At 45.8% G+C, this 24,534-nt stretch overlaps 2 protein-coding genes across 2 annotated transcripts in view; one reads left to right on the forward strand and one right to left on the reverse strand.

The window, feature by feature from the left end:
• Positions 1-21,199: 21,199 nt before the first annotated feature.
• LOC119331802 (chorismate mutase 2, cytosolic-like) lies at positions 21,200-23,896 on the forward strand. Its single transcript, XM_037604978.1, has 5 exons — positions 21,200-21,734; positions 22,852-22,938; positions 23,033-23,179; positions 23,264-23,356; positions 23,516-23,896. The coding sequence occupies exons 1-5, from the start codon at positions 21,447-21,449 to the stop codon at positions 23,765-23,767; spliced, it is 867 nt and encodes a 288-aa protein (XP_037460875.1). The 5' UTR covers positions 21,200-21,446; the 3' UTR covers positions 23,768-23,896.
• A 290-nt stretch (positions 23,897-24,186) lies between these two features.
• LOC119333433 (zinc finger matrin-type protein 1-like) overlaps positions 24,187-24,534 on the reverse strand; it is a 3,688-nt gene continuing 3,340 nt past the window's right edge. The window contains exon 4 of the mRNA XM_037606325.1: positions 24,187-24,467. Coding sequence (XP_037462222.1) covers positions 24,187-24,467 — 281 coding nt within the window. The remainder of the gene's footprint in view (positions 24,468-24,534) is intronic.

The following is a 24,534-nucleotide window of genomic DNA, read 5'->3' on the forward strand; positions in this document are numbered from 1 at the left end:
AAGAGTTGCTGCGTTGGAGGTCGGCACGATGCAGCTCCAGCTTCCTTCTGGATTTATTTTGGAATTGAATAATTGTTATTACATTCCTGCACTTAGTCGGAACATTATTTCTGCCTCATGCTTGATGAGTCAGGGTTATGAATTCAATTTAAAGGACAATGGTTGTTCGATTTATTTGAATGGTATGTTCCACGGCTATGCACCCATTCTTGATGGGTTATTTATATTGAATCTAGAATAGGAACCGGTCTATAACGTGAATGTCAAGAGGCATAAGCCCAATGAGATAAATCCGACATACTTCTGGCATTGCCGGCTTGGACACATTAGTCTAAAACGCATGAAGAAGCTCCATGATGATGGACTCCTAACTTCGACCGACTTTGGGTCGTTCGATACATGAGAATCATGCTTGCTCGGCAAGATGACTAAGTCTTCTTTCGCAAAGAGTTGCGAGAAGGCATCTGAGCTGTTGGAACTGATACACAGTGATGTGTGTGGACCAATGAGCACAACTGCCAGAGGTGGCTATTAGTACTTCGTGACTTTTACCGACGACTTGAGTAGATATGGATATATCTATTTAATGAGGCACAAGTCAGAGACTTTTGAAAAGTTCAAAGAGTTTCAAAACGAGGTGGAGAATCAGCTCGGCAAGACTATAAAACTTCTACGATCTGATCATGGAGGTGAGTACATGAGCTAGGAGTTTGATGATCATCTGAAAAGCAGAGGTATAGTACCTCAGCTCACACCTCCGGGTACACCACAGACAAATGGTGTATCAGAACGGAGGAATCGCACCTTGTTGGACATGGTTCGATCTATGATGAGCAAGTCGGATTTACCCCTGTCATTCTAGGGATATGCTCTAGAAACTGCAGCTTTCACACTTAACAGGGTACCATCAAAATCCGTAGACAAGACACCACATGAAATGTGGACCGGGAAGAGTCCCAGTTTGTCTTTTCTAAAGATTTGGGGTTGTGAAGCATTTGTCAAGAAACTTATGTCAGACAAGCTTACACCCAAGTCGGATAAATGCATATTCGTGGGATATCCGAGGGAAACCTTGGGATATAACTTCTACAACCAAGAAGAGAACAAAGTGTTTGTTGCTCGGAACAGGGTTTTCCTTGAGAAAGAGTTTCTCAGTCGGGAGGCTAGTGGGAGGATGGTCCGACTCGAAGAAATTCGAGGACCACTCAGGGATGGCTCGACTGGTGATGAGATCATACCGGAGTCAGTCAGGGAACCCATAGTGGAAGCGGCACCGGAACCACAGAGGTCGAAAAGATTGCACAGAGTGTGCTATGTATTGTTGCTAGAAAGTGACGAGCCGACCACATATGCAGAAGCGACGGTGAGCCCAGATTCCGAGGCATGGCTGGAGGCCATGAGATCCGAGTTAAAGTCCATGGATGAGAATCAAGTTTGGGACTTGGTTGATCCGCTACCTGGCATAACGGCCATTGGTTGCAAATGGGTCTTTAAGAAGAAAACCGATGTGGATGGAAATGTTCAGATCCACAAAGCTCGGCTTGTCGCTAAGGGTTATGGACAAGTTCAAGGAATTGACTACGATGAGACTTACTCGCCGGTAGTGATGCTAAAGTCGGTGATGACCGTACTAGCTATAGCCGCATATTTCGATTACGAGATATGGCAGATGGATGTCAAGACGACTTTCCTTAATGGAAATTTAACCGAGGATGTGTATATGATACAGCCCGAGGGTTTTGTCGATCCGACTAGCACTAGTAAGGTATGCAAGCTCAAGAGATCCATTTATGGGTTGAGGCAAGCATCTCGGAGCTGGAACATTCGTTTTGATGAGTTCGTCACTGGTTTCAGCTTCATCAAAAGCGAAGAGGACTCTTGTTTATACAAGAAGTTAAGTGGGAGCTCGATAGTGTTTTTGATCTTTTATGTGGATGACATACTACTGATTGGAAATGATATTTCGATGCTAAACTCGGTCAAGGAGTCATTGAATGGCAAGTTTTCGATGAAGGACCTTGGTGAGGCAATGTACATATTAGGCATTAAGATCTGTAGAGATAGGTCAAGGAGGCTGCTTGGCTTAAGCCAGAGCACGTACATAGATAAAGTGTTGAAGCGGTTCAACATGAGTGAGGCAAAGAAAGGGTTCTTGCCACTCTCACATGGTATAAGGCTAAGCGAGACTCAGAGTCCTTCGACATCTGATGAGCGAAGCAGGATGAGTAGGATTCCATATGCCTCGGCAATTGGATCCAGTATGTATGCCATGATATGTACGCGGCCCTATGTTGCTTTTGCAATAATCCTAACAAGTAGATACCAGACCAACCCATGTGAGAGTCACTGGGCAGCAGTAAAGACTATTTTGAAGTACCTGAAAAGGACTAAAGAGATGTTCCTACTTTATGGAGGTGAGAAAGAGCTCATCATAAGGGGTTACGCCGATGCTAGTTTCCAAACCGACAGTGATGATTGTCGATCATAGTCTTGATTCGTGTACGTCATGAACGGAGGAGCAGTGAGCTGGATGAGTTCCAAGCAAGATACGGTGGCCGATTCTACTACAGAAGCCGAATACATTGCGGCTTGTGAAGCTGCAAAGGAAGGTGTTTGGATCCGGAACTTTCTGGATGATCTTGGTATTTTCCCAGCCTCGGTAAAACCGTTGGACCTTTATTGTGATAATTCTGGTGCCATCGCACAAGCCAAGAAGCCGAGGAATCGCCACAAGGTCAGACACATAGATCGGAAATATCACCTGATACGAACGATCGTAAAGAGTGGTGATGTAGAGTTATGCAAAATTCACATGGATGCAAATGTTGCGGATCTGTTGACTAAGCCGCTTCCACAACCCAAGCATGAGGGGCACGTTAGAGCTATGGGCATTCGATGTCTATTTGATTGACTCTAGTGCAAGTGGGAGACTGTTGGAGATATGCCCTAGAGGCAATCATGTATGATGATATTTCCTATGTGTTTATGAATAAAGATAGTCCTTGGACATTATCAATGATGTGTATCAGTAAGTACGTGACTTGTTTGTGGGACTATGCATTGTATGATGACTGTCCTAAAAGATCCCTAGTCGAAAGGGTTGTGTGGACGCCCAGCCAACTAGACTAGCATATGACACGGTCGATGGCTTGGTCTCACTAGCCATGGAGCATTGGATGCTAACCGGATAATATGGACTTGGAAGGATCTGGTCGGATTCGACGTAGTCGGATCCGAGTCGAGATAAGGTCCAAGTCGGACAGACCCAACTATGAGACGCAGCTATATGTCATCTCTGAGTCTCTAGTACAACATATGTTCTATGTCCTAAGACCTGAGCTGACGCATGTACTCGGGATGGTGACAGACTTGCTTTGGGCCGACCAAATGCTACTCCGTAACTGGGTAGTTATAAAGGTAGGTTTCGGGTTTGTCTAGAACCATGCTACGAGACGTGGTCGAGCAAGATGGGATTTGCCCCTCCGATCAGGAGAGATATACTTTGGGCCCCTCGTGTGATCTGACCAGGATAAGCATGGCCATGTGACAAGGATTATGAGATAATCCGGTTTTTGGTCAGCATCACTGGAACGAGAAAGAGGTCGGGCTAGCAAAAGGATGACAGACTCACCTTGAGCTCGACAACATATATCGTGTGGCAAAAGGAATGGAAGTGTGATGTACAGGTTCGCTAACCAGCTTCATAGTCTTCTTGGTGTTCGGCATGTCTTGCTAGAGGCCGCTACCAACCGTGCAGTTCGGAGGTGATCCGAACTGCGACCAAGCCGACTTGAACCTAAGGGGTCGCGCGCTTAAGGGAAGGAACCTACGAGGTCGGATCCGAGGACACTGGTCGGATGTGATCCGAACTGTATTCGGATTGTGGCCGAGTAGACTTATGGGCTTTAGGGTCCGTGCGAGGCCCAAGTGTTGAGCCCGCGACGGATGCCTATATATATAGTGGAGGTGCGGCACACTCATGGGCTGATCGCTTCGGCGCTATCACGTGGGAACCGACCACCGGTTGTACGAGGGAGATCGGACGAGGAGGAGACGATCCACGCGGACGCACTGCCCCAACTCTTCTTCCGTTGCACGGCACTGCACGTCTAGTGGTAACAAACTGTGATCCATCTCTCGTAGCATGTTCTTGGTTGTTCCGCGCGTAGGAAATTTTTATTTGCAGTTGATGCACCCTAATGTAGATCCCAACATTGAGGCCATGAAATCTGAGATGGGATCCATATATGAGAACAAAGTATGGACTTTGATTGACTTGCCCGATGATCGGTGAGTCATTAAAAATAAATGGATCTTCAAGAGGAAGACGAACGTTGATAATAGTGTTACTATCTACAAAGCTCGAATTGTCGCAAAATGTTTTCGACAAGTTCAAGGTGTTGACTATGATGAGATTTTCTCACTCGTATCGATGCTTAAAAGTTTGTCCGAATCATGTTAGCAGTTTCCGCATTTTATGAAATCTGGCAAATGGATGTCAAAACTGTATTCCTTCATGGATTTCCTAAAAGAAGAGTTGTATATGATGCAACCAGAAGGTTTTGTCGATCCTAAAGATGCTAACAAAGTGAGCAAGCTCTAGCGATCCATCTATGGACTGGTGCAAGCATCTCAGAGTTGGAATATATGCTTTGATAAAGTGATCAAAGCATATGGTTTTATACAGACTTGTGGTGAAGCCTATATTTACAAGAAAGTGAGTGGGAGCACTACAACATTTCTAATAAGTATATGTGAATGACATATTGTTGATCAAAAATAATGTAGAATTTTCTGGAAAGCATAAAGGAGTATTTGAAAGGAGTTTTTCAAAGAAAAACCTTGATGAATCTGCTTACACATTGAGCATCGAGATCTATAGAGATAGATCAAGACGCTTGATAAGTTTTTTTTCAATGAGTATATACCTTGACAAGATTTTGAAGTAGTTCAAAATGGAACAGTCAAAGAAGGAGTTCTTGCCTGTGTTGCAAGGTGTGAAGTTGAGTAAAGACTCAAAACCCGACCACAGCAGAAAATAGAAAGAGAATGAAAAGTCATTCCCTATGCCTCAGTCATAGGTTCTATAAAGTATGCTATGCTGTTTACCAGTCCTATTGTATACCTTAGCATGATTCTGGCAAGGGAGTACAATAGTGATCTAGGAGTATATCACTAAACAGCGGTCAAAATTATCCTTAGAGGACTAAGGAAATATTTCTCGGTTATGGAGGTGATGAAAGAGTTCATCGTAAAGAGTTACGTCGATGCAAGCTTTTTACATCGATCTAGATGACTCTAAGTCTCGATCTGGATACATATTGAAAGTTCGAGCAATTAGCTAGAGTAGCTCCGTGCAGGGCATTGTAGACATAGAAATTTGCGAAATACATACGGATCTGAATGTTGAAGACCCGTTGACTAAATTTCTCTCACAAGCAAAACATGATCACTCTTTGGGTGTTAATCACATAGCGATGTGAACTAGATTATTGACTCTAGTAAACCCTTTGGGTGTTAGTCACATGGAGATGTGAACTAATCACATAAAGATGTAAACTATTGATGTTAAATCACATGACAATGTGAACTAGATTATTGACTCTAGTGCAAGTGGGAGACTGAAGTAAATATGCCCTAGAGGCAATAATAAAGTTGTTATTTATATTTACTTATATCATGATAAATGTTTATTATTCATGCTAGAATTGTATTAACCGGAAACTTAGTACATGTGTGAATACATAGACAAACAGAGTGTCACTAGTTTGCCTCTACTTGACTAGCTCGTTGAATCAATGATGGTTATGTTTCCTAACCATAGACATGAGTTGTCATTTGATTAACGGGATCACATCATTAGAGAATGATGTGATTGACTTGACCCATCCGTTAGCTTAGCATGATGATCGTTTAGTTTGTTGCTATTGCTTTCTTCATGACTTATACATGTTCCTATGACTATGAGATTATGCAACTCCCGAATACCGGAGGAACACTTTGTGTGCTACCAAATGTCACAACGTAACTGGGTGATTATAAAGGTGCTCTACATGTGTTTCCGATGGTACTTGTTGAGTCGGCATAGATCGAGATTAGGATTTGTCACTCCAATTATCGGAGAGGTATCTCTGGGCCCTCTCGGTAATGCACATCACTATAAGCCTTGCAAGCAATGTGACTAATGAGTTAGTTGCGGGATGATGCATTACGGAACATGTAAAGAGACTTGCCGGTAACGAGATTGAACTAGGTATTGAGATACCGACGATCGAATCTCGGGCAAGTAACATACCGATGACAAAGGGAACAACGCATGTTGTTATGCGGTTTGACTGATAAAGATCTTTGTAGAATATGTGGGAGCCAATATGAGCATCCAGGTTCTGCTATTGGTTATTGATCGGAAACGTGTCTCGCTCATGTCTACATAGTTCTCGAACCCATATGTAGGGTCCGCACGCTTAATGTCCGGTGACAATCGATATTACGAGTTTATGTGTTTTGATGTACTAAAGGTAGTTCGGAGTCCCGGATGAGATCGGGAACATGACAAGGAGTCTCGAAATGGTCGAGACATAAAGATCGATATGTTGGATGACTATATTCGGACATCGGAAATGTTCTGAGTGATCCAGGTATTTTTCGGAGTACCGGCGGAGTTACGGGAATACGGGAGTACATATGGGCCTTAGTGGGCTTTAGGGGAAAAAGAGGAGAAGCCACAAGGGCTGGCCGCGCACCCCCATGGGCCTAGTCCGAATTGGACTAGGGGAGGGGCTGCGCCCCCTCTTTCCTTCTCCTCCCCTCTCCTTCCTCCCCCCTCCTAGTAGGACTAGGAAAAGAGGAATCCTACTCCTACTAGGAGGAGGATTCCTCATCCCCTTGGTGCACCTAGAGAGGCCGGCGGCCTCCCCTCCCTCCTTTAAATACGTGGGGAGGGGGGCACCCTAGAACACACAAGGTGATCATTGATCCCTTAGCCGTGTGTGGTTCCCCCTCCACCATAATCCACCTCGATCATATCGTAGCGGTACTTAGGTGAAGCCCTGCATCGGTAGCAACATCATCACCATCATCACGCCGTCATGCTGACGGAACTCTCCCATGAAGCTCTGTTGGATCGGAGTTCGTGGGACGTCATCGAGCTGAACATGTGCTGAACTCGGAGGTGCCGTGCGTTCGGTACTTGGATCGGTCGGATCGTGAAGACGTTCGACTACATCAACCGCATTCTCGTAAAGCTTCTGCTTACGGTCTACGAGGGTACGTGGAAGATACTCTTCCCTCTCGTTGCTATGCATCACCATGATCTTGCGTGTGCGTAGGAAATTTTTGAAATTACTGCGTTCTCCAACAACCAGATCATTGTACATAGTAGGTGACTATAACTTGCAAGATCGGATCTAGAACATGGATATAATTATGATAACATAAACGGTTCAGATCTGAAATCATGGCACCCGGGCCCAAAGTGACAAGCATTAAGCATGGCAAAGTCATAACAACATCAATCACAGAACATAGTGGATACTAGGGATCAAGCCCTAACAAAACTAACTAGATTACATGATGAATCTCATCCAACTCCTCGCAGACTAGCGAGCCTACGAAGGAATTACTCACTCCCGGTGGGGAGCATCATGGAATTGGCGATGGAGAAGGGTTGGTGATGACGAAGAATAAAGATCCCCCTCTTCGGAGCCCCAAACGGACTCCAGATCTGGCCTCCCGATGAAGAACCGGAGGTGACGGCGGCTCCATCTCGTGGATCGCGATAATTCTTACTCCCTGATATTTTTCTGGAAATATGGAATTTTATAGCGTCGGTTTCAGGGTCTGCGGGGCCACCAGGTGGGGACAACCCACCTGGGCGCGCCTGGGTGGCAGACGCGCCCTGGTGGGTTGTGCCCCCCTTAGGTGGCTCTTGTTGGGGAACGTTGCAGAAAACAAAAAATTTCCTACTCGTTTCACCAAGATCATCTAGGAGTTCATCTAGCAACGAGTGATTAGATGCATCTACATACCTTTGTAGATCGCGAGCGGAAGCGTTCAAAAGAACGGTGATGATGTAGTCGTACTCGACGTGATCCAAATCACCGATGACCAGCGCCGAACGGACGGCACCTCCGCGTTCAACACACGTACGGAACAGCCACGTCTCCTCCTATTTGATCCAGCAAGGGAGGGAGGAGAGGTTGAGGGAGATGGCACCAGCAGCAGCACGACGGCGTGGTGTTGATGGAGCTGCAGTACTCCGGCAGAGCTTCGCTAAGCACTATGGAGGTGGAGGAGGTGTTGGGGAGGGAGAAGGAGGCAACCAAAGGTCAAGGCGTTCAGGTATGAAGTCCCTCCTCTCCCCCACTATATATAGGGGTGCCAAGGGGGGGTGGCCGGCCCTAGGAGATCCAATCTCCTAGGGGGTGCGGCGGCCAAGGGGGGTTTCCCTCCCCCCCAAGGCACCTAGGAGGTGCCTTCCCCTCCTAGGACTCTTTCCCCCTCAAACCCTAGGTGCATGGGCCTATGTGGGGCTGGTGCCCTTGGCCCATTAGGCCAAGGCGCACCCCCTACAGCCCATGTGGCCCCCCCGGGACAGGTGGACCCACCCGGTGGACCCCCGGGACCCTTCCGGTGGTCCCGGTACAATACCGATAACCCCGAAACTTGTCCCGATACCCGAAACAGGACTTCCCATATATAAATCTTTACCTCCGGACCATTCCGGAACTCCTCGTGACGTCCGGGATCTCATCCGGGACTCCGAACAACATTCGGGTTACTGCATATACATATCCCTACAACCCTAGCGTAACTGAACCTTAAGTGTGTAGACCCTACGGGTTCGGGAGACAAGCAGACATGACCGAGACGACTCTCCGGTCAATAACCAACAGCGGGATCTGGATACCCATGTTGGCTCCCACATGCTCCACGATGATCTCATCGGATGAACCACGATGTCGAGGATTCTATCAACCCCGTACGCTATTCCCTTTGTCTATCGATATGTTACTTGCCCGAGATTCGATCGTCGGTATCCCAATACCTCGTTCAATCTCGTTACCGGCAAGTCACTTTACTCGTACCGTAATGCATGATCCCGTGACCAGACACTTGGTCACTCTGAGCTCATTATGATGATGCATTACCGAGTGGGCCCAGTGATACCTCTCCGTCATACGGAGTGACAAATCCCAGTCTTGATCCATGTCACCCAACAAACACTTTCGGAGATACCCGTAGTCTACCTTTATAGTCACCCAGTTACGTTGTGACGTTTGGCATACCCAAAGCACTCCTACGGTATCCGGGAGTTACACGATCTCATGGTCTAAGGAAAAGATACTTGACATTGGAAAACTCTAGCAAACGAACTATACGATCTTGTGCTATGTTTAGGATTGGGTCTTGTCCATCACATCATTCTCCTAATGATGTGATCTCGTTATCAATGACATCCAGTGTCCATAGTCAGGAAACCATGACTATCTGTTGATCAACGAGCTAGTCAACTAGAGGCTCACTAGGGACATGTCGATGTCTGTTATTCACACATGTATTACGATTTCCGGATAACACAATTATAGCATGAATAAAGACAATTATCATGAACAAGGAAATATAATAATGCTTTTATTATTGCCTCTAGGGCATATTTCCAACAGTCTCCCACTTGCACTAGAGTCAATAATCTAGTTACATTGTGATGAATCGAACACCCATGGAATTCTGGTGTTGATCATGTTTTGCTCTAGGGAGAGGTTTAGTCAACGGATCTGCTATATTCAGGTCCGTATGTACTTTACAAATCTCTATGTCTCCATCTTGAACAATTTCACGAATGGAGTTGAAGCGACGCTTGATGTGCCTTGTCTTCTTGTGAAACCTGGGCTCCTTGGCAAGTGCAATAGCTCCAGTGTTGTCACAGAAGAGCTTGATCGGCCCCGACGCATTGGGTATGACTCCTAGGTCGGTGATGAACTCCTTCACCCATATTGCTTCATGTGCTGCCTCCGAGGCTGCCATGTACTCCGCTTCACATGTAGATCCCGCCACGACGCTTTGCTTGCAACTGCACCAGCTTACTGCCCCACCATTCAAAATATACACGTATCCGGTTTGTGACTTAGAGTCATCCAGATCTGTGTCGAAGCTAGCGTCGACGTAACCCTTTACGACAAGCTCTTCGTCGCCTCCATAAACGAGAAACATTTCCTTAGTCCCTTTCAGGTACTTCAGGATATTCTTGACCGCTGTCCAGTGTTCCTTGCCGGGATTACTTTGGTACCTTCCTACCAAACTGACGGCAAGGTTTACATCAGGTCTGGTACACAGCATGGCATACATAATAGAACCTATGGCTGAGGCATAGGGGATGACGCTCATCTCTTCTATATCTTCTGCCGTGGTCGGACATTGAGCTGAGCTCAATTTCATACCTTGCAACACAGGCAAGAACCCCTTCTTGGATTGATCCATATTGAACTTCTTCAATATCTTATCAAGGTATGTGCTTTGTGAAAGACCTATGAGGCGTCTCGATCTATCTCTATAGATTTTGATGCCTAATATATAAGCAGCTTCTCCAAGGTCCTTCATTGAAAAACTTTTATTCAAGTAGGCCTTGATGCTGTCCAAGAGTTCTATATCATTTCCCATCAGAAGTATGTCATCTACATATAATATGAGAAATGCTACAGAGCTCCCACTCACTTTCTTGTAAACGCAGGCTTCTCCATAAGTCTGTGTAAACCCAAACGCTTTGATCATCTCAGCAAAGCGAATGTTCCAACTCCGAGATGCTTGCACCAGCCCATAAATCGAGCGTTGGAGCTTGCACACTTTGTCAGCATTCTTAGGATCGACAAAACCTTCCGGCTGCATCATATACAATTCTTCCTTAAGGAAACCATTAAGGAATGCCGTTTTGACGTCCATTTGCCATATTTCATAATCATAGAATGCGGCAATTGCTAACATGATTCGGACGGACTTCAGCTTCGCTACCGGTGAGAAAGTCTCATCGTAGTCAACCCCTTGAACTTGTCGATAACCCTTAGCGACAAGCCGAGCTTTATAGATGGTCACATTACCATCCGCGTCTGTCTTCTTCTTAAAGATCCATTTATTTTCTATGGCTCGCCGTTCAACGGGCAAGTCAGTCAAAGTCCATACTTCGTTCTCATACATGGATCCTATCTCGGATTTCATGGCTTCTAGCCATTTGTCGGAATCTGGTCCCGCCATCGCTTCTTCATAGTTCGAAGGTTCACCGTTGTCTAACAACATGATTTCCAAGACAGGGTTGCCGTACCACTCTGGTGCGGAACGTGTCCTTGTGGACCTTCGGATTTCAGTAGGGGCTTGATCAGAAGTATCTTGATCATTTTCATTAACTTCCTCTCTAGTCGGTGCAGGCACCTCAGGAACATTTTCTTGAGTTGCGCCATTTTCCGGTTCAAGAGGCAATACTTCATCAAGCTCTACTTTCCTCCCACTTACTTCTTTCGAGAGAAACTCTTTCTCCAGAAAGGACCCATTCTTGGCAACAAAGATCTTGCCTTCGGATCTGAGGTAGAAGGTGTACCCAATAGTTTCTTTTGGGTACCCTATGAAGACGCATTTTTCCGATTTGGGTTCGAGCTTTTCAGGTTGAAGTTTCTTGACATAAGCATCGCATCCCCAAACTTTTAGAAACGACAGCTTAGGTTTCTTCCCAAACCATAATTCATACGGTGTCGTCTTAACGGATTTTGACGGAGCCCTATTTAAAGTGAATGCGGCAGTCTCTAAAGCATAGCCCCAAAAAGAAAGCGGTAAATCGGTAAGAGACATCATAGATCGCACCATATCTAACAGAGTGCGATTACGACGTTCGGACACACCATTACGCTGAGGTGTTCCAGGCGGCGTGAGTTGTGAAACTATTCCACATTTTCTTAAGTGTGCCCCAAACTCGTGACTCAAGTATTCTCCTCCACGATCTGATCGTAGAAACTTGATTTTCCTGTCACGTTGATTTTCAACCTCACTCTGAAATTCCTTGAACTTTTCAAAGGTTTCAGACTTGTGTTTCATTAAGTAGATATACCCATACCTACTTAAATCATCAGTGAGGGTGAGAACATAACGATAGCCACCGCGAGCCTCAACACTCATTGGACCGCACACATCAGTATGTATGATTTCCAATAAGTCGGTTGCTCGCTCCATTGTTCCTGAGAATGGAGTCTTGGTCATTTTACCCATAAGGCATGGTTCGCATGTGTCAAATGATTCATAATCAAGAGACTCTAAAAGTCCATCAGCATGGAGCTTCTTCGTGCGTTTGACACCTATGTGACCAAGGCGGCAGTGCCACAGGTATGTGGGACTATCATTATCAACCTTACTTCTTTTGGTACTCACATTATGAACATGTGTAGCAATTCATAAAGAATAAACCATTCACCATAGGAGCATGACCATAAAACATATCTCTCATAAAAATGGAACAACCATTATTCTCAGATTTAAAAGAGTAGCCATCTCGAATTAAACGAGATCCCGATACAATGTTCATGCTCAAAGCTGGCACTAAATAACAATTATTAAGGTTTAAAACTAATCCCGAAGGGAGATGCAGAGGTAGCGTGCCGACGGCGACCACATTGACCTTGGAACCATTCCCGACGCGCATCGTCACCTCGTCCTTTGCCAGTTTCCGCTTATTCCGCAGCCCCTGCTTTGAGTTACAAATGTGAGCAACTGCACCGGTATCAAATACCCAGGAGCTACTACGGGCACTAGTAAGGTACACATCAATTACATGTATATCACATATACCTTTTGTTTTGCCGGCCTTCTTATCCGCTAAGTACTTAGGGCAGTTCCGCTTCCAGTGACCGCTTCCCTTGCAATAAAAGCACTCAGTCTCGGGCTTGGGTCCATTCTTTGGCTTCTTCCCAGCAGCTTGCTTGCCGGGCGCGGCAACCTCCTTGCCGTCCTTCTTGAAGTTCTTTTTACCCTTGCCTTTCTTGAACTTAGTGGTTTTATTGACCATCAACACTTGATGTTCCTTCCTGACTTCTACCTCCGCTGATTTCAGCATAGCAAATACTTCAGGAATGGTCTTTTCCATCCCCTGCATATTGAAGTTCATCACAAAGCTCTTGTAGCTTGGTGGAAGCGACTGGAGGATTCTGTCAATGACCGCATCATCCGGGAGATTAACTCCCAGCCGAGTCAAGCGGTTATGCAACCCAGACATAGTGAGTATGTGCTCACTGACAGAACTGTTTTCCTCCATCTTACAGCTGAAGAATTTGTCGGAGACTTCATATCTCTCGACCCGGGCATGAGCTTGGAAAACCATTTTCAGCTCTTCGAACATCTCATATGCTCCATGTCTCTCAAAACGCTTTTGGAGCCCCGGCTCTAGGCTGTAAAGCATGCCGCACTGAACGAGGGAGTAGTCATCGAAACGTGCCTGCCAAGCGTTCATAACATCTTGTTCTGCAGGGAGAACGGGTGCGTCACCAAGCGGTGCTTGTAGGACATAATCTTTCTTGGCAGCTATGAGGATGATCCTCAGGTTCTGGACCCAGTCCGTATAGTTGCTGCCATCGTCTTTCAGCTTAGTTTTCTCTAGGAACGCGTTGAAGTTGAGGACTACGTTGGCCATTTGATCTACAAGACATATTGCAAATATTTTAGACTAAGTTCATGATAATTAAGTTCAACTAATCAAATTATTAGTGAACTCCCACTTAGATTAGACATCCCTCTAGTCATCTAAGTATTACATGATCCGAGTTAAACTAGACCGTGTCCGATCATCACGTGAGACGGACTAGTCAACATCGGTGAACATCTTCATGTTGATCGTATCTTCTATACGACTCATGCTCGACCTTTCGGTCTTCCGTGTTCCGAGGCCATGTCTGTACATGCTAGGCTCGTCAAGTCAACCTAAGTGTTTGCATGTGTAAATCTGTCTTACACCCGTTGTATGTGAACATCTGAATAAAACACCCGATCATCACGTGGTGTTTTGAAACAGCGAACTGTCGCAACGGTGCACAGTTAGGGGGAACACTTCTTGAATTTATTGTGAGGGATCATCTTATTTACTACCGTCGTTCTAAGTAAACAAGATGCAAAACATGATAAACGTCACATGCAATCAAATAATAAACGTGACATGATATGGCCAATATCACATAGCTCCTTTGATCTCCATCTTGGGGCTCCATGATCATCTTGTCACCGGCTTGACACCATGATCTCCATCATCATGATCTCCATCATCGTGTCTCCATGAAGTTGCTCGCCAACTATTACTTCTACTACTATGGCTAACGCGTTTAGCAATAAAGTAAAGTAATTACATGGCGTTTCTTGATGACACGCAGGTCATATAAAAGAATAAAGACAACTCCTATGGCTCCTGCCGGTTGTCATACTCATCGACATGCAAGTCGTGATTCCTATTACAATAGCATGAACATCTCATACATCACATATAGATCATTCATCATTCATCACAACTTTGGCCATATCATATCACAAACCACTTGCTGCAAAAACAAGTTAGACGTCCTCTAATTGTTGTTGCAAGTTTTACGTGGCTGAATTAGGGTTCTAGCAAGAACGTTTTCTTACCTACGTTAAAGCCACAACGTGATTTGTCAACTTCTATTTACCCTTCATAAGGACCCTGTTCATCGATTCCGCTCCAACTAAAGTAGGAGAGACAGACACCCGCCAGCCACCTTATGCAACTAGTGCATGTTAGTCGGTGGAACCGGTCTCACGTAAGCGTACGTGTAAGGTTGGTCCGGGCCGCTTCATCCCACAATACCGCTGAAGCAAGAAAGGACTAGTAACGGCAACAAAGTTGACAAATCTACGCCCACAACAAATTGTGTTCTACTCGCGCAAGAAGAACTACGCATAGACCTAGCTCATGATGCCACTGTTGGGGAACGTTGCAGAAAACAAAACTTTTCCTACTCGTTTCACCAAGATCATCTAGGAGTTCATCTAGCAATGAGTGATTAGATGCATCTACATACCTTTGTAGATCGCGAGCGGAAGCGTTCAAAAGAACGGTGATGATGTAGTCGTACTCGACGTGATCCAAATCACCGATGACCAGCGCCGAACGGATGGCACCTCCGCGTTCAACACACGTACGGAACAGCCACGTCTCCTCCTTCTTGATCCAGGAAGGGAGGGAGGAGAGGTTGAGGGAGATGGCACCAGCAGCAGCACGACGGCGTGGTGTTGATGGAGCTGCAGTACTCCGGCAGAGCTTCGCTAAGCACTATGGAGGTGGAGGAGGTGTTGGGGAGGGAGAAGGAGGCAACCAAAGGTCAAGGCGTTCAGGTATGAAGTCCCTCCTCTCCCCCACTATATATAGGGGTGCCAAGGGGGGGTGGCCGGCCCTAGGAGATCCAATCTCCTAGGGGGTGCGGCGGCCAAGGGGGGTTTCCCTCCCCCCCAAGGCACCTAGGAGGTGCCTTCCCCTCCTAGGACTCTTTCCCCCTCAAACCCTAGGTGCATGGGCCTATGTGGGGCTGGTGCCCTTGGCCCATTAGGCCAAGGCGCACCCCCTACAGCCCATGTGGCCCCCCGGGACAGGTGGACCCACCCGGTGGACCCCCGGGACCCTTCCGGTGGTCCCGGTACAATACCGATAACCCCGAAACTTGTCCCGATGCCCGAAACAGGACTTCCCATATATAAATCTTTACCTCCGGACCATTCCGGAACTCCTCGTGACGTCCGGGATCTCATCCGGGACTCCGAACAACATTCGGGTTACTGCATATACATATCCCTACAACCCTAGCGTAACTGAACCTTAAGTGTGTAGACCCTACGGGTTCGGGAGACAAGCAGACATGACCGAGACGACTCTCCGGTCAATAACCAACAGCGGGATCTGGATACCCATGTTGGCTCCCACATGCTCCACGATGATCTCATCGGATGAACCACGATGTCGAGGATTCTATCAACCCCGTACGCTATTCCCTTTGTCTATCGATATGTTACTTGCCCGAGATTCGATCGTCGATATCCCAATACCTCCTTCAATCTCGTTACCGGCAAGTCACTTTACTCGTACCGTAATGCATGATCCCGTGACCAGACACTTGGTCACTCTGAGCTCATTATGATGATGCATTACCGAGTGGGCCCAGTGATACCTCTCTGTCATACGGAGTGACAAATCCCAGTCTTGATCCATGTCACCCAACAAACACTTTCGGAGATACCCGTAGTCTACCTTTATAGTCACCCAGTTACGTTGTGACGTTTGGCATACCCAAAGCACTCCTACGGTATCCGGGAGTTACACGATCTCATGGTCTAAGGAAAAGATACTTGACATTGGAAAACTCTAGCAAACGAACTATACGATCTTGTGCTATGTTTAGGATTGGGTCTTGTCCATCACATCATTCTCCTAATGATGTGATCTCGTTATCAATGACATCCAGTGTCCATATTCAGGAAACCATGACTATCTGTTGATAAACGAGCTAGTCAACTAGAGGCTCACTAGGGACATGTCGATGTCTGTTATTCACACATGTATTACGATTTCCGGATAACACAATTATAGCATGAATAAAGACAATTATCATGAACAAGGAAATATAATAATGCTTTTATTATTGCCTCTAGGGCATATTTCCAACAGCTCTTGGCTCCAGAAATTCTCTTTACTAATATAAAAATTCCTCGCAAAGTTTCGTTCCATTCCGAGAACTTTTATTTCTGCACAAAAACAACACCATGGTAGTTCTGCTAAAAACAACGTCAGTCCGGGGTTAGTTCCATTCAAATCATGCAAATTAGAGTCGAAAACAAGAGGAAAAGCATTAGGAAAAGTAGATATGTTAGAGACGTATCAAAGGTCACCATGTACCCGATCTTGATTTGATGGACGACGACGAAGGTGGCCCAACCCTGATCGAGGGTGACCCTGCCGTTCATCTGCCTGACGATGACCCTTCGTGAGCAGCCGTTGTTCGTCTTCAACTTGAACTCTGTTGACACGGCTGGGAAGTGCTTGGTGAAGTCGAGGGGCATTGAGATGCACTCAAGCTTCGGGGCGAGGATCACCTTGTAGAAGTGAGTTGGCCCAGCCTCCTCATGGTAGTGCCTGTAGTTCCGATGCTTGTCGCTGGGAGCTCCTCCGGCACCACGTCGTCATGCGTGGCCACCTCCTCATGCGTGGTTGGCACAACCTCCAAGGGCAGCACCACCTCCTTGCCATTTTCATTGTTCTCCATCTCAATCTGCATTATAAACAACACAAAGTTCATGGCGTCATGAAGAGCACAAGGTTCAAAGGTTGATCTGCATTAAAACCTATTGTCCAAAGCCCCTATATTTACCCACCCCGATAATCACTACTTGCCCACAACCGCACTCAGTTAACCCTCTCTCATTTTGTCTCTCACTCTTTCTCCTATCATCGCCATGAACTCCAACTCCAACCTTAACCCCTTCCCTTGGGGCATTGGATGGAGGGCTTTCTTCCTCGGGTGCTTGCTCGGTGACCGCAACCAAGTTTGAGAGCACCATGGAAGTGTGCTAGAACTTCAGTAGCATCGAAGACATGCACAAGGAGGCACACGATGTGGTGAAGAAGGCAACAACGGAGGAGTTGAAGACGCTGATTCCTGACCCAGCAAAGGGCGCTATGTCAGTCGAAATCCTTCGTTGGGCCATGAATCATGCCGACTCCAGCGACACTGTACAGAGGGAAAGGTGGTCCAAGTGCAGGGAGTACAGGGCTCCTCATGACCAGCGTGCTGCAGCGTACTGGAATAGGATTTTGGTGGTGCCGGAGGTCATCGGTTTGGAGCCGGAGGAGGAAGAAGAGGTGGAAATGGTTGTCAGGGCACCGGAGCTAGGCCACCGTACTTTTCCAATCGGTCTGGACTCCTGCGACAATGACAAGACGATGGTCTGGCCAGAGGACAAAACAAGGCCAAGGGCACCCGCTGCTCCAACCGCCTCCAGGGTCGCCGGGGCTAAGATTTGAAACTAATGTGTAAGATTAACCCCCAATCCCCATTCCCCTTGTACCCAATCTGGATCGGAACCCTAAAATCCATCGCTACTAGGAACTCATGATGATGTTATGATCAGTTCTATGGATATTTACCCCGATTCCCCATTCGCCTAGAACACGGATCAAACGCGAAATAGTATGTGAGGAGGTGAAAGTAGTGCTTACCGCCATTGCGGAAGTGTTGCGGGTGATGTTGCGGATGCCGATGGCCGCCTTGCTATTCGTCGATCCGCTGAACGTCGTGATGACCCACAAGTATAGGGGATCAATCGTAGTCCTTTCGATAAGTAAGAGTGTCGAACCCAACGAGGAGCAAAAGAAAATGTCTAGCGGTTTTCACTAAGGTATTTTCTGCAAGCACTGAAATTATTGGTAACGAGTAGTTTGATAGCAAGATAATTTGCAACAGGCAATATGTAGTAACGGTAACAAAAGTGCAGCAAGGCAGCCCAATCCTTTTTGTAGCAAAGGACAGGCTAGCACTGTCTCTTATAATAAGCAAGGCGTTCTTGAGGACACACATGAATTTCATCTAGTCACTTTCATCATGCTTGTTTGATTCACGTTCGTTACTTTGATAATTTGATATGTGGGTGGACCGGTGCTTGGGTGTTATTCTTACTTGAACAAGCGTCCCACTTATGATTACCCCATCTCGCAAGCATCCGCAACTACGAAAGAAGAATTAAGATAAATCTAACCATAGCATGAAACGTCTGGATCCAAATCAGCCCCTTACGGAATACCACATAAATTAGAGTTTAAGTTTCTACCACTCTAGCAACCCATCATCTAATTACTACTCCATAATGCATTCCTTTAGGCTCAAAGATGATGAAGTGTCATGTAGTCGACGTTCACATGACACCACTACTAGCAACAAAAGTAACTACTCACAAATCATATTCATGTTCAAGATGAGAGGGGTATTGAATATCATTAAGGATCTGAGCATATAATCTTCCATCAAATAAACCAATTAGCATCAACTACTAGATGTAATCAATATTACTAGCAACCCACGGGTACCAATATGGAGTTTTGATACAAATACTGAATACAAGAGATGAACTAGGGTTTGAAATGAGATGGTGCTGGTGAAGATGTTCAAGAAGATTGGTCCTCCCATGATGAGAGGGTTGTTGGTGATGATGATGACTTCGATTTCCCAGTATCCCCGGTGGAATTGCTCGTCGAAGAGCAAAAGTGCTCCTGCCCAAGTTCCACCTCGAGACGGCGGCGCTCCGTCCCAAAAGTCTTCTGCTAATTTTTTCTAGGGCAAATGGGCTTATATACTAGAAGATAGGCATCGGAGGCTGGCTAGGGGCCCCACGAGCCACTAGGGCACGCCCAGGGGGTGGGCGTGCCCTGGTGCCTCGTGGGCACCTGGGTGGCCTTCTCTGGTATTTCTTTTCAACAATATTTTTTATTTATTCCAACACAAATCTTCGTGAAATTTCAACTCATTTGGAGATGTGCAGAATAGGTATCTCTGACATGGCTTTTTCAGGTCTAGAATTCCAGCTGCAGGCAATCTCCCTCTTCATGTAAATCTTGCAAATTAAGAGAGAGAAGGCATTGGAATTGCTCCACAAAGTGTTATATTGATCAAAACTATTATAAATAACCATAGGAAAACATGATACAAAATGGATGTATCACGCCGCCACCGCCGGTGAGAGTGGGAGAGTGAAGAGAGAGTGGTGCGGGAAGGTGAGGGTAATTATTGCCAGCGCTCTGGGAAGCAACGCGACTTCTCGAGTGTGGCTCCTCGCGTGCAGCCGCCGCCGCCCACGCGCATCGCAAGGGCCTGGCTCTGGAAAAACTGCCTATTTGAGCGTTACCAGCAGGCCCGGCTGGGAGGTGCTTTGAGGTCCGTGCAATGCAGACCAAACAGTGAACGCAGGTAGGCAAACAACCCATTTTTCTTCCGGCGCGGGCCTGGTTGGCCTCTATGCGGGCTACCAAACACGCCCTCTATGTTTTCCTACTATTTTTTTATTTTCTAATTTTTCTTTTTTTTCTTTTCGTCTTTCTCTTCTTCCACGGTTTTCTCGGACATTTTTTATTTCCTCTTTTTTAATTAATGAATATTTTTAAATTTTTTGAACATTTTCATTAATGTCAGTAATATTTTTCAATTCTTTTGAACACCTTTTAATCTGCAAATAAAATTTTCAAATTTGAGTACATTATTAAAATTCATCATCATTTTTTTACAAATTGAATTTTTATAAAAAATCGTGGACATTTTCAAAATTTGTGAGATTTTAAAATTCCCGAACATTTTGCGTTGCGATGGCATCCACCGTTATCGAGTTTGTAGGTGTGGAGTGGTGGCTTTAGGTTGTGTAATGCATATTTTTGCAAGACCTTTGTTGAAAATTTTAATAAAGATGATTGTGTGCATCTTTTGATGAAGAGGCCCGGAGTTTCAACTTCCTTTTCTAAAAAAATGAACATTTGTCATATAACCGATCCACTAATTTCTTGTTTAAATTTGTTCGTCTTCTGCTCCAGTGGAAGACTCTCGCTAAGGCCGTGGACACTGATGCTTTTTTTTAAGATCATCTTCAAGATCCGCAATCTGTTATCGCCTTATGTCCTACAATTACTCACCCGGGGATATTTTCTTTACATGATATCCTTGGCCTGTGCGCCTCGTAAGTGTTACATAAACTTGCTTTCACGTCTGGGTTGTACTAACGTTGTTGGATCTCTGTCATGTTGGCTTTATTTATAGAATCGGGCTTTCAACTGTATCCTAAAAAAAATCTCAGTGGATATACGGAGCACATGACGTTAAACACCAAGAAGATGGCGCTGCTTTCTTTTGAAAATGTTTAAGCTTATCTAATTTTTATTTTGAACAAATAAGCTTATCTAATTAGGTAGGGTAGCCCTTTTCGCAACTAGTATAATGTGGAGGTAGAGGGTGACGCCAGCCCACCATCACCGGATCACGCATTTGCCAAATTCATCCACTATCGTGGAAGCTTTAGCATTTCCCTTTCCAGTGACGATGATCCAACAGCATGTGCCGCCGCTTGTAATGTATACGAGATGCGCGCATGAGAGCACCCCACATTTGTTCACATCGTGTTTGACCCTGCGCCTTCTGACTTCTCAACCTTCTTCAGCTTATCAACTTGCACAACCCCTTCATCCAACGCAGACCAATTAATCGAGTCACATCACATGCACTGTACACTGTCCAATTAATCGCCCGCCGGCGATTCGTCGCCGTCCACCTATCGATTTGCTCTCCATTCGGTCACTTCTTTGATCATCCTTCCGGCCGCGTCCTTCTCGGCAACCATAAATACCCTACATCCATGAGTAACAGCTCGCTAAACCGATTGTAACACCAATGGCCGCGCCCTCCCTTCACACGTATCTCCTCCTCTTCTGCAACGCGATCGCGCTGCTGCTCGTGGTCGTGCCCCCGTGCGCGGGGCTCGGGCTCGACACGGTGAGGGGCTTCCTCACCAGGGAGGAGGACACCGTCGTCTTCAGCCTCATCGAGCGGGCCAAGCACCCGCTGAACCTGCCGGCCTACGACGATCGCCCGTCCTTCGGCCCCGCCGGCCGCCATGGCCGCCGCAACGGCTCCTTCGTCGAGCTCTTCGTCCGGGAGTCCGAGCAGATCCAGGCCAAGGTGTGGTAGTCCGATCGTTCGTTCTCGATGGCATCCATGCATGCATTCATGCATGATGCGATTCTCCTTCCCTCTCTTGTTCTCTTTCTTTGACTCTGCTACCTGGTAGCTGGTAGCTTTCAGTTCTTCTCTTTTCAACGCTCACTTGTCAATTGTTATGGCCCGAGGACGACCTCTGCTGTAGTTATGTCTAAGATGTTTTGACTTGAGCGTCTGAAAACTACTGTCAGACGTTACATGCTCCCGGGAAGGTGTTGACTGAACGTGATAACTAATACGCCCTCTGGTTCAAAATATAATCATATTTTATGAAAAAAAAACTGCTAATATCAATTTAACATTGTTCATGCTTGTAATATCTTGTATAATAATGGCGGTCAAACTTAAAAATGCTTGATTGACGGAAACTCTAAACCGGACCGAGTATATATATTGCAAAACCAGGCACTCCTTCCAATCAATATTATTTGTCGCAGCTTTAGTACAACTTTAATAATTCAGAGAAAGTAGTTAGTTACTTTAAGCATCAATATTACTTGTTACGGTTTTAGTACAACTTTAGTAATTCGGAGAAAGTAGTTAGTTACTTTAAGCATCAATATTACTTGTTGCAGTTTTATTACAACTTTAGTAATTCGGAGGAAGTAGTTAGTTACTTTAAGCATCAATATTACTTGTTGCAGTTTTAGTACAACTTTAGTAATTCGGAGGAAGTAGTTAGTTACTTTAAGCATCAATATTACTTGTCTCGGTTTTAGTACAAGTTTAGTAATTCGGAGGAAGTAGTTAGTTATTTTAAGCATCAATATTATTTGTCGCAGTTTTAGTACAAGTTTAGTAATTCGGAGGAAGTAGTTAGTTACTTTAAGCATCAATATTATTTGTCGCAGTTTTAGTACAACTTTAGTAATTCGGAGAAAGTAGTTGGTTACTTTAAGCAAAGAAGACAAAGCGTAAGTATATATTGCATTGGATTCGATTCACAGCAAAGCTAGACCACACTCCGGGTCTTATTTTCTAAATGAAGACACGTTACCGTTGTGCTAGTGCTACGACTGCAGTACTTAAGCAACCTCACAGGTAACAAACCTGACGAGCTGTGGAACGTTTTGTGCAGGCAGGAAGGTACCAAAGCCAGCAGGAGGTCCCTTTCTTCCAATCCAGAGTGCCCTTCACGCTGGCGCCTCCATACAACTTCACCACCGTAAGCTTCCACTCCATGCATCTTCCATTGCCCAACAATGAACAAACTCTGTCGCCGTCTTACCGTAACCTCGTGCTGACGAAATTCAATCCAGGATCTGCATCCCGGAGCGGCGTCCGTGAACGCGAACGACGCCATATGGGGCATGTATTTCAGCGAGCTGCTCCCTCTGCTGGCCAACAATGGCAGCGAGGATGGCAACTACGCTGTGACCGCCGCATCGGATCTCGCGTGCCTGCAGGTGATATGGAACGCCACATTGCATGCTTTTCTATATATACCCCAAATGCGCGTGGTGATATTGTGTTTGTCATCCTTCTCGCAGGCGCTCTCGAGGAGGATCAACTACGGGAGGTACGTGGCAGAAGTGAAGTTCAGAGGAGACCAGCAAAGATACACAGATTTGATTCGTTCAAAGGTACATGCTTCATCGATCATTTCATCTCATCGCCCAACAGTGAAACCAGTGTTAACATGATCATGTAGTATAACTGATCTTTTTAAGATGATCATAAATGGTCACCAGAATGCATGGTCTATGTAATAAGCAAAGTAAAATCTCTCGATTTTTATGCAGGACAAGGATGCTCTGATGAAACTGCTGACATCTGAAGCCCAAGAGGATGTGGTGAAGAGGAGGGTGGAGAAGAAGGCCATGGTGTTCGGCCAAGATGTGACCTTGGACGGACCAACTGAAACTGGTGACGACGCCAGCAGCCAATCCAGTTTCAAAGTCGCCCCTTCGGTGGTTTACGAGTTGTATGACCGATGGGTGATCCCCTTGACAAAACAAGTGGAGGTCGAGTACCTTCTCCATCGTCTCGATTGAGCCGAGCCGAGACTCTTATCTTAGCAAAGCTAACCTAATTTGTTCACAATTGTACACACTTTGTATTGTCAGTACATAATTATCATGTGAAGGGAGACAAACACAATAAGAAACATGCATATTTGTGAAGCTCGCGATCTGTTCAGAATGTTCCAACAGAGTGGATTGATGACAGTTAAAGCTAGCAAAACAATGGGCAAAATATGCTTTGCATCTCTCATGTGCAAAGTACCAAATGGCTCCATATGAGCTTCTCTCGGCACAAACAGCTAACCGTTGCCAAGTTCTAGAATTGAGTCTACCAAGCCCAGGCCAACCGCTCTCATATAAGTTAGCCCCAAAATAGAAGAGATCCTACTCAGGTTTATGAGTTATATGCTTACTTATGTTTAGGCATCTCGATTGCATGCCCTGAGAACTCAGGCTTGCAAGTTTGATTGGTGCCTTCTTCCTCGGAGGTGACTCTCGAAATCAGATCGAGACAGGCAGTTAGCATTGCAGATGTTGCACATCCATCTTGACACTTCAGTTCCCTTGCCATCTCCCTGCAGAGCTTCTATGTTCTCTTGGTGCCTTCTGCCTCGGAGGTGACTCTTGAGGTCAGATTGAGATGTGCAGTTAGCATTGCAGATGTCGCACATCCATCTTGACGCTTCAGTTCCCTTGTCATCAGCTTCTATGTTCTCTTGGTGCCTTCTGCCTCGGAGGTGACTCTCGAAGTCAGATTGAGATGTGCAATTAGCATTGCAAATGTAGCACATCCATCT

This window comes from Triticum dicoccoides, chromosome 7A (genome assembly GCF_002162155.2).
Source record: "Triticum dicoccoides isolate Atlit2015 ecotype Zavitan chromosome 7A, WEW_v2.0, whole genome shotgun sequence".
In the NCBI taxonomy this organism is placed as follows: domain Eukaryota; kingdom Viridiplantae; phylum Streptophyta; class Magnoliopsida; order Poales; family Poaceae; genus Triticum; species Triticum dicoccoides.

What these genes read in the sequence shown, in the direction of transcription:
- LOC119331802 (XM_037604978.1), top strand. Translation starts at nt 21,447, where the DNA reads ATGGCCGCGCCCTCCCTTCACACGTATCTCCTCCTCTTCTGCAACGCG. An exon ending in CGGATCTCGCGTGCCTGCAG is followed by an intron (nt 23,180 to 23,263) that starts GTGATATGGAAC and finishes TCCTTCTCGCAG; the next exon opens with GCGCTCTCGAGGAGGATCAA. An exon ending in CAGATTTGATTCGTTCAAAG is followed by an intron (nt 23,357 to 23,515) that starts GTACATGCTTCA and finishes ATTTTTATGCAG; the next exon opens with GACAAGGATGCTCTGATGAA.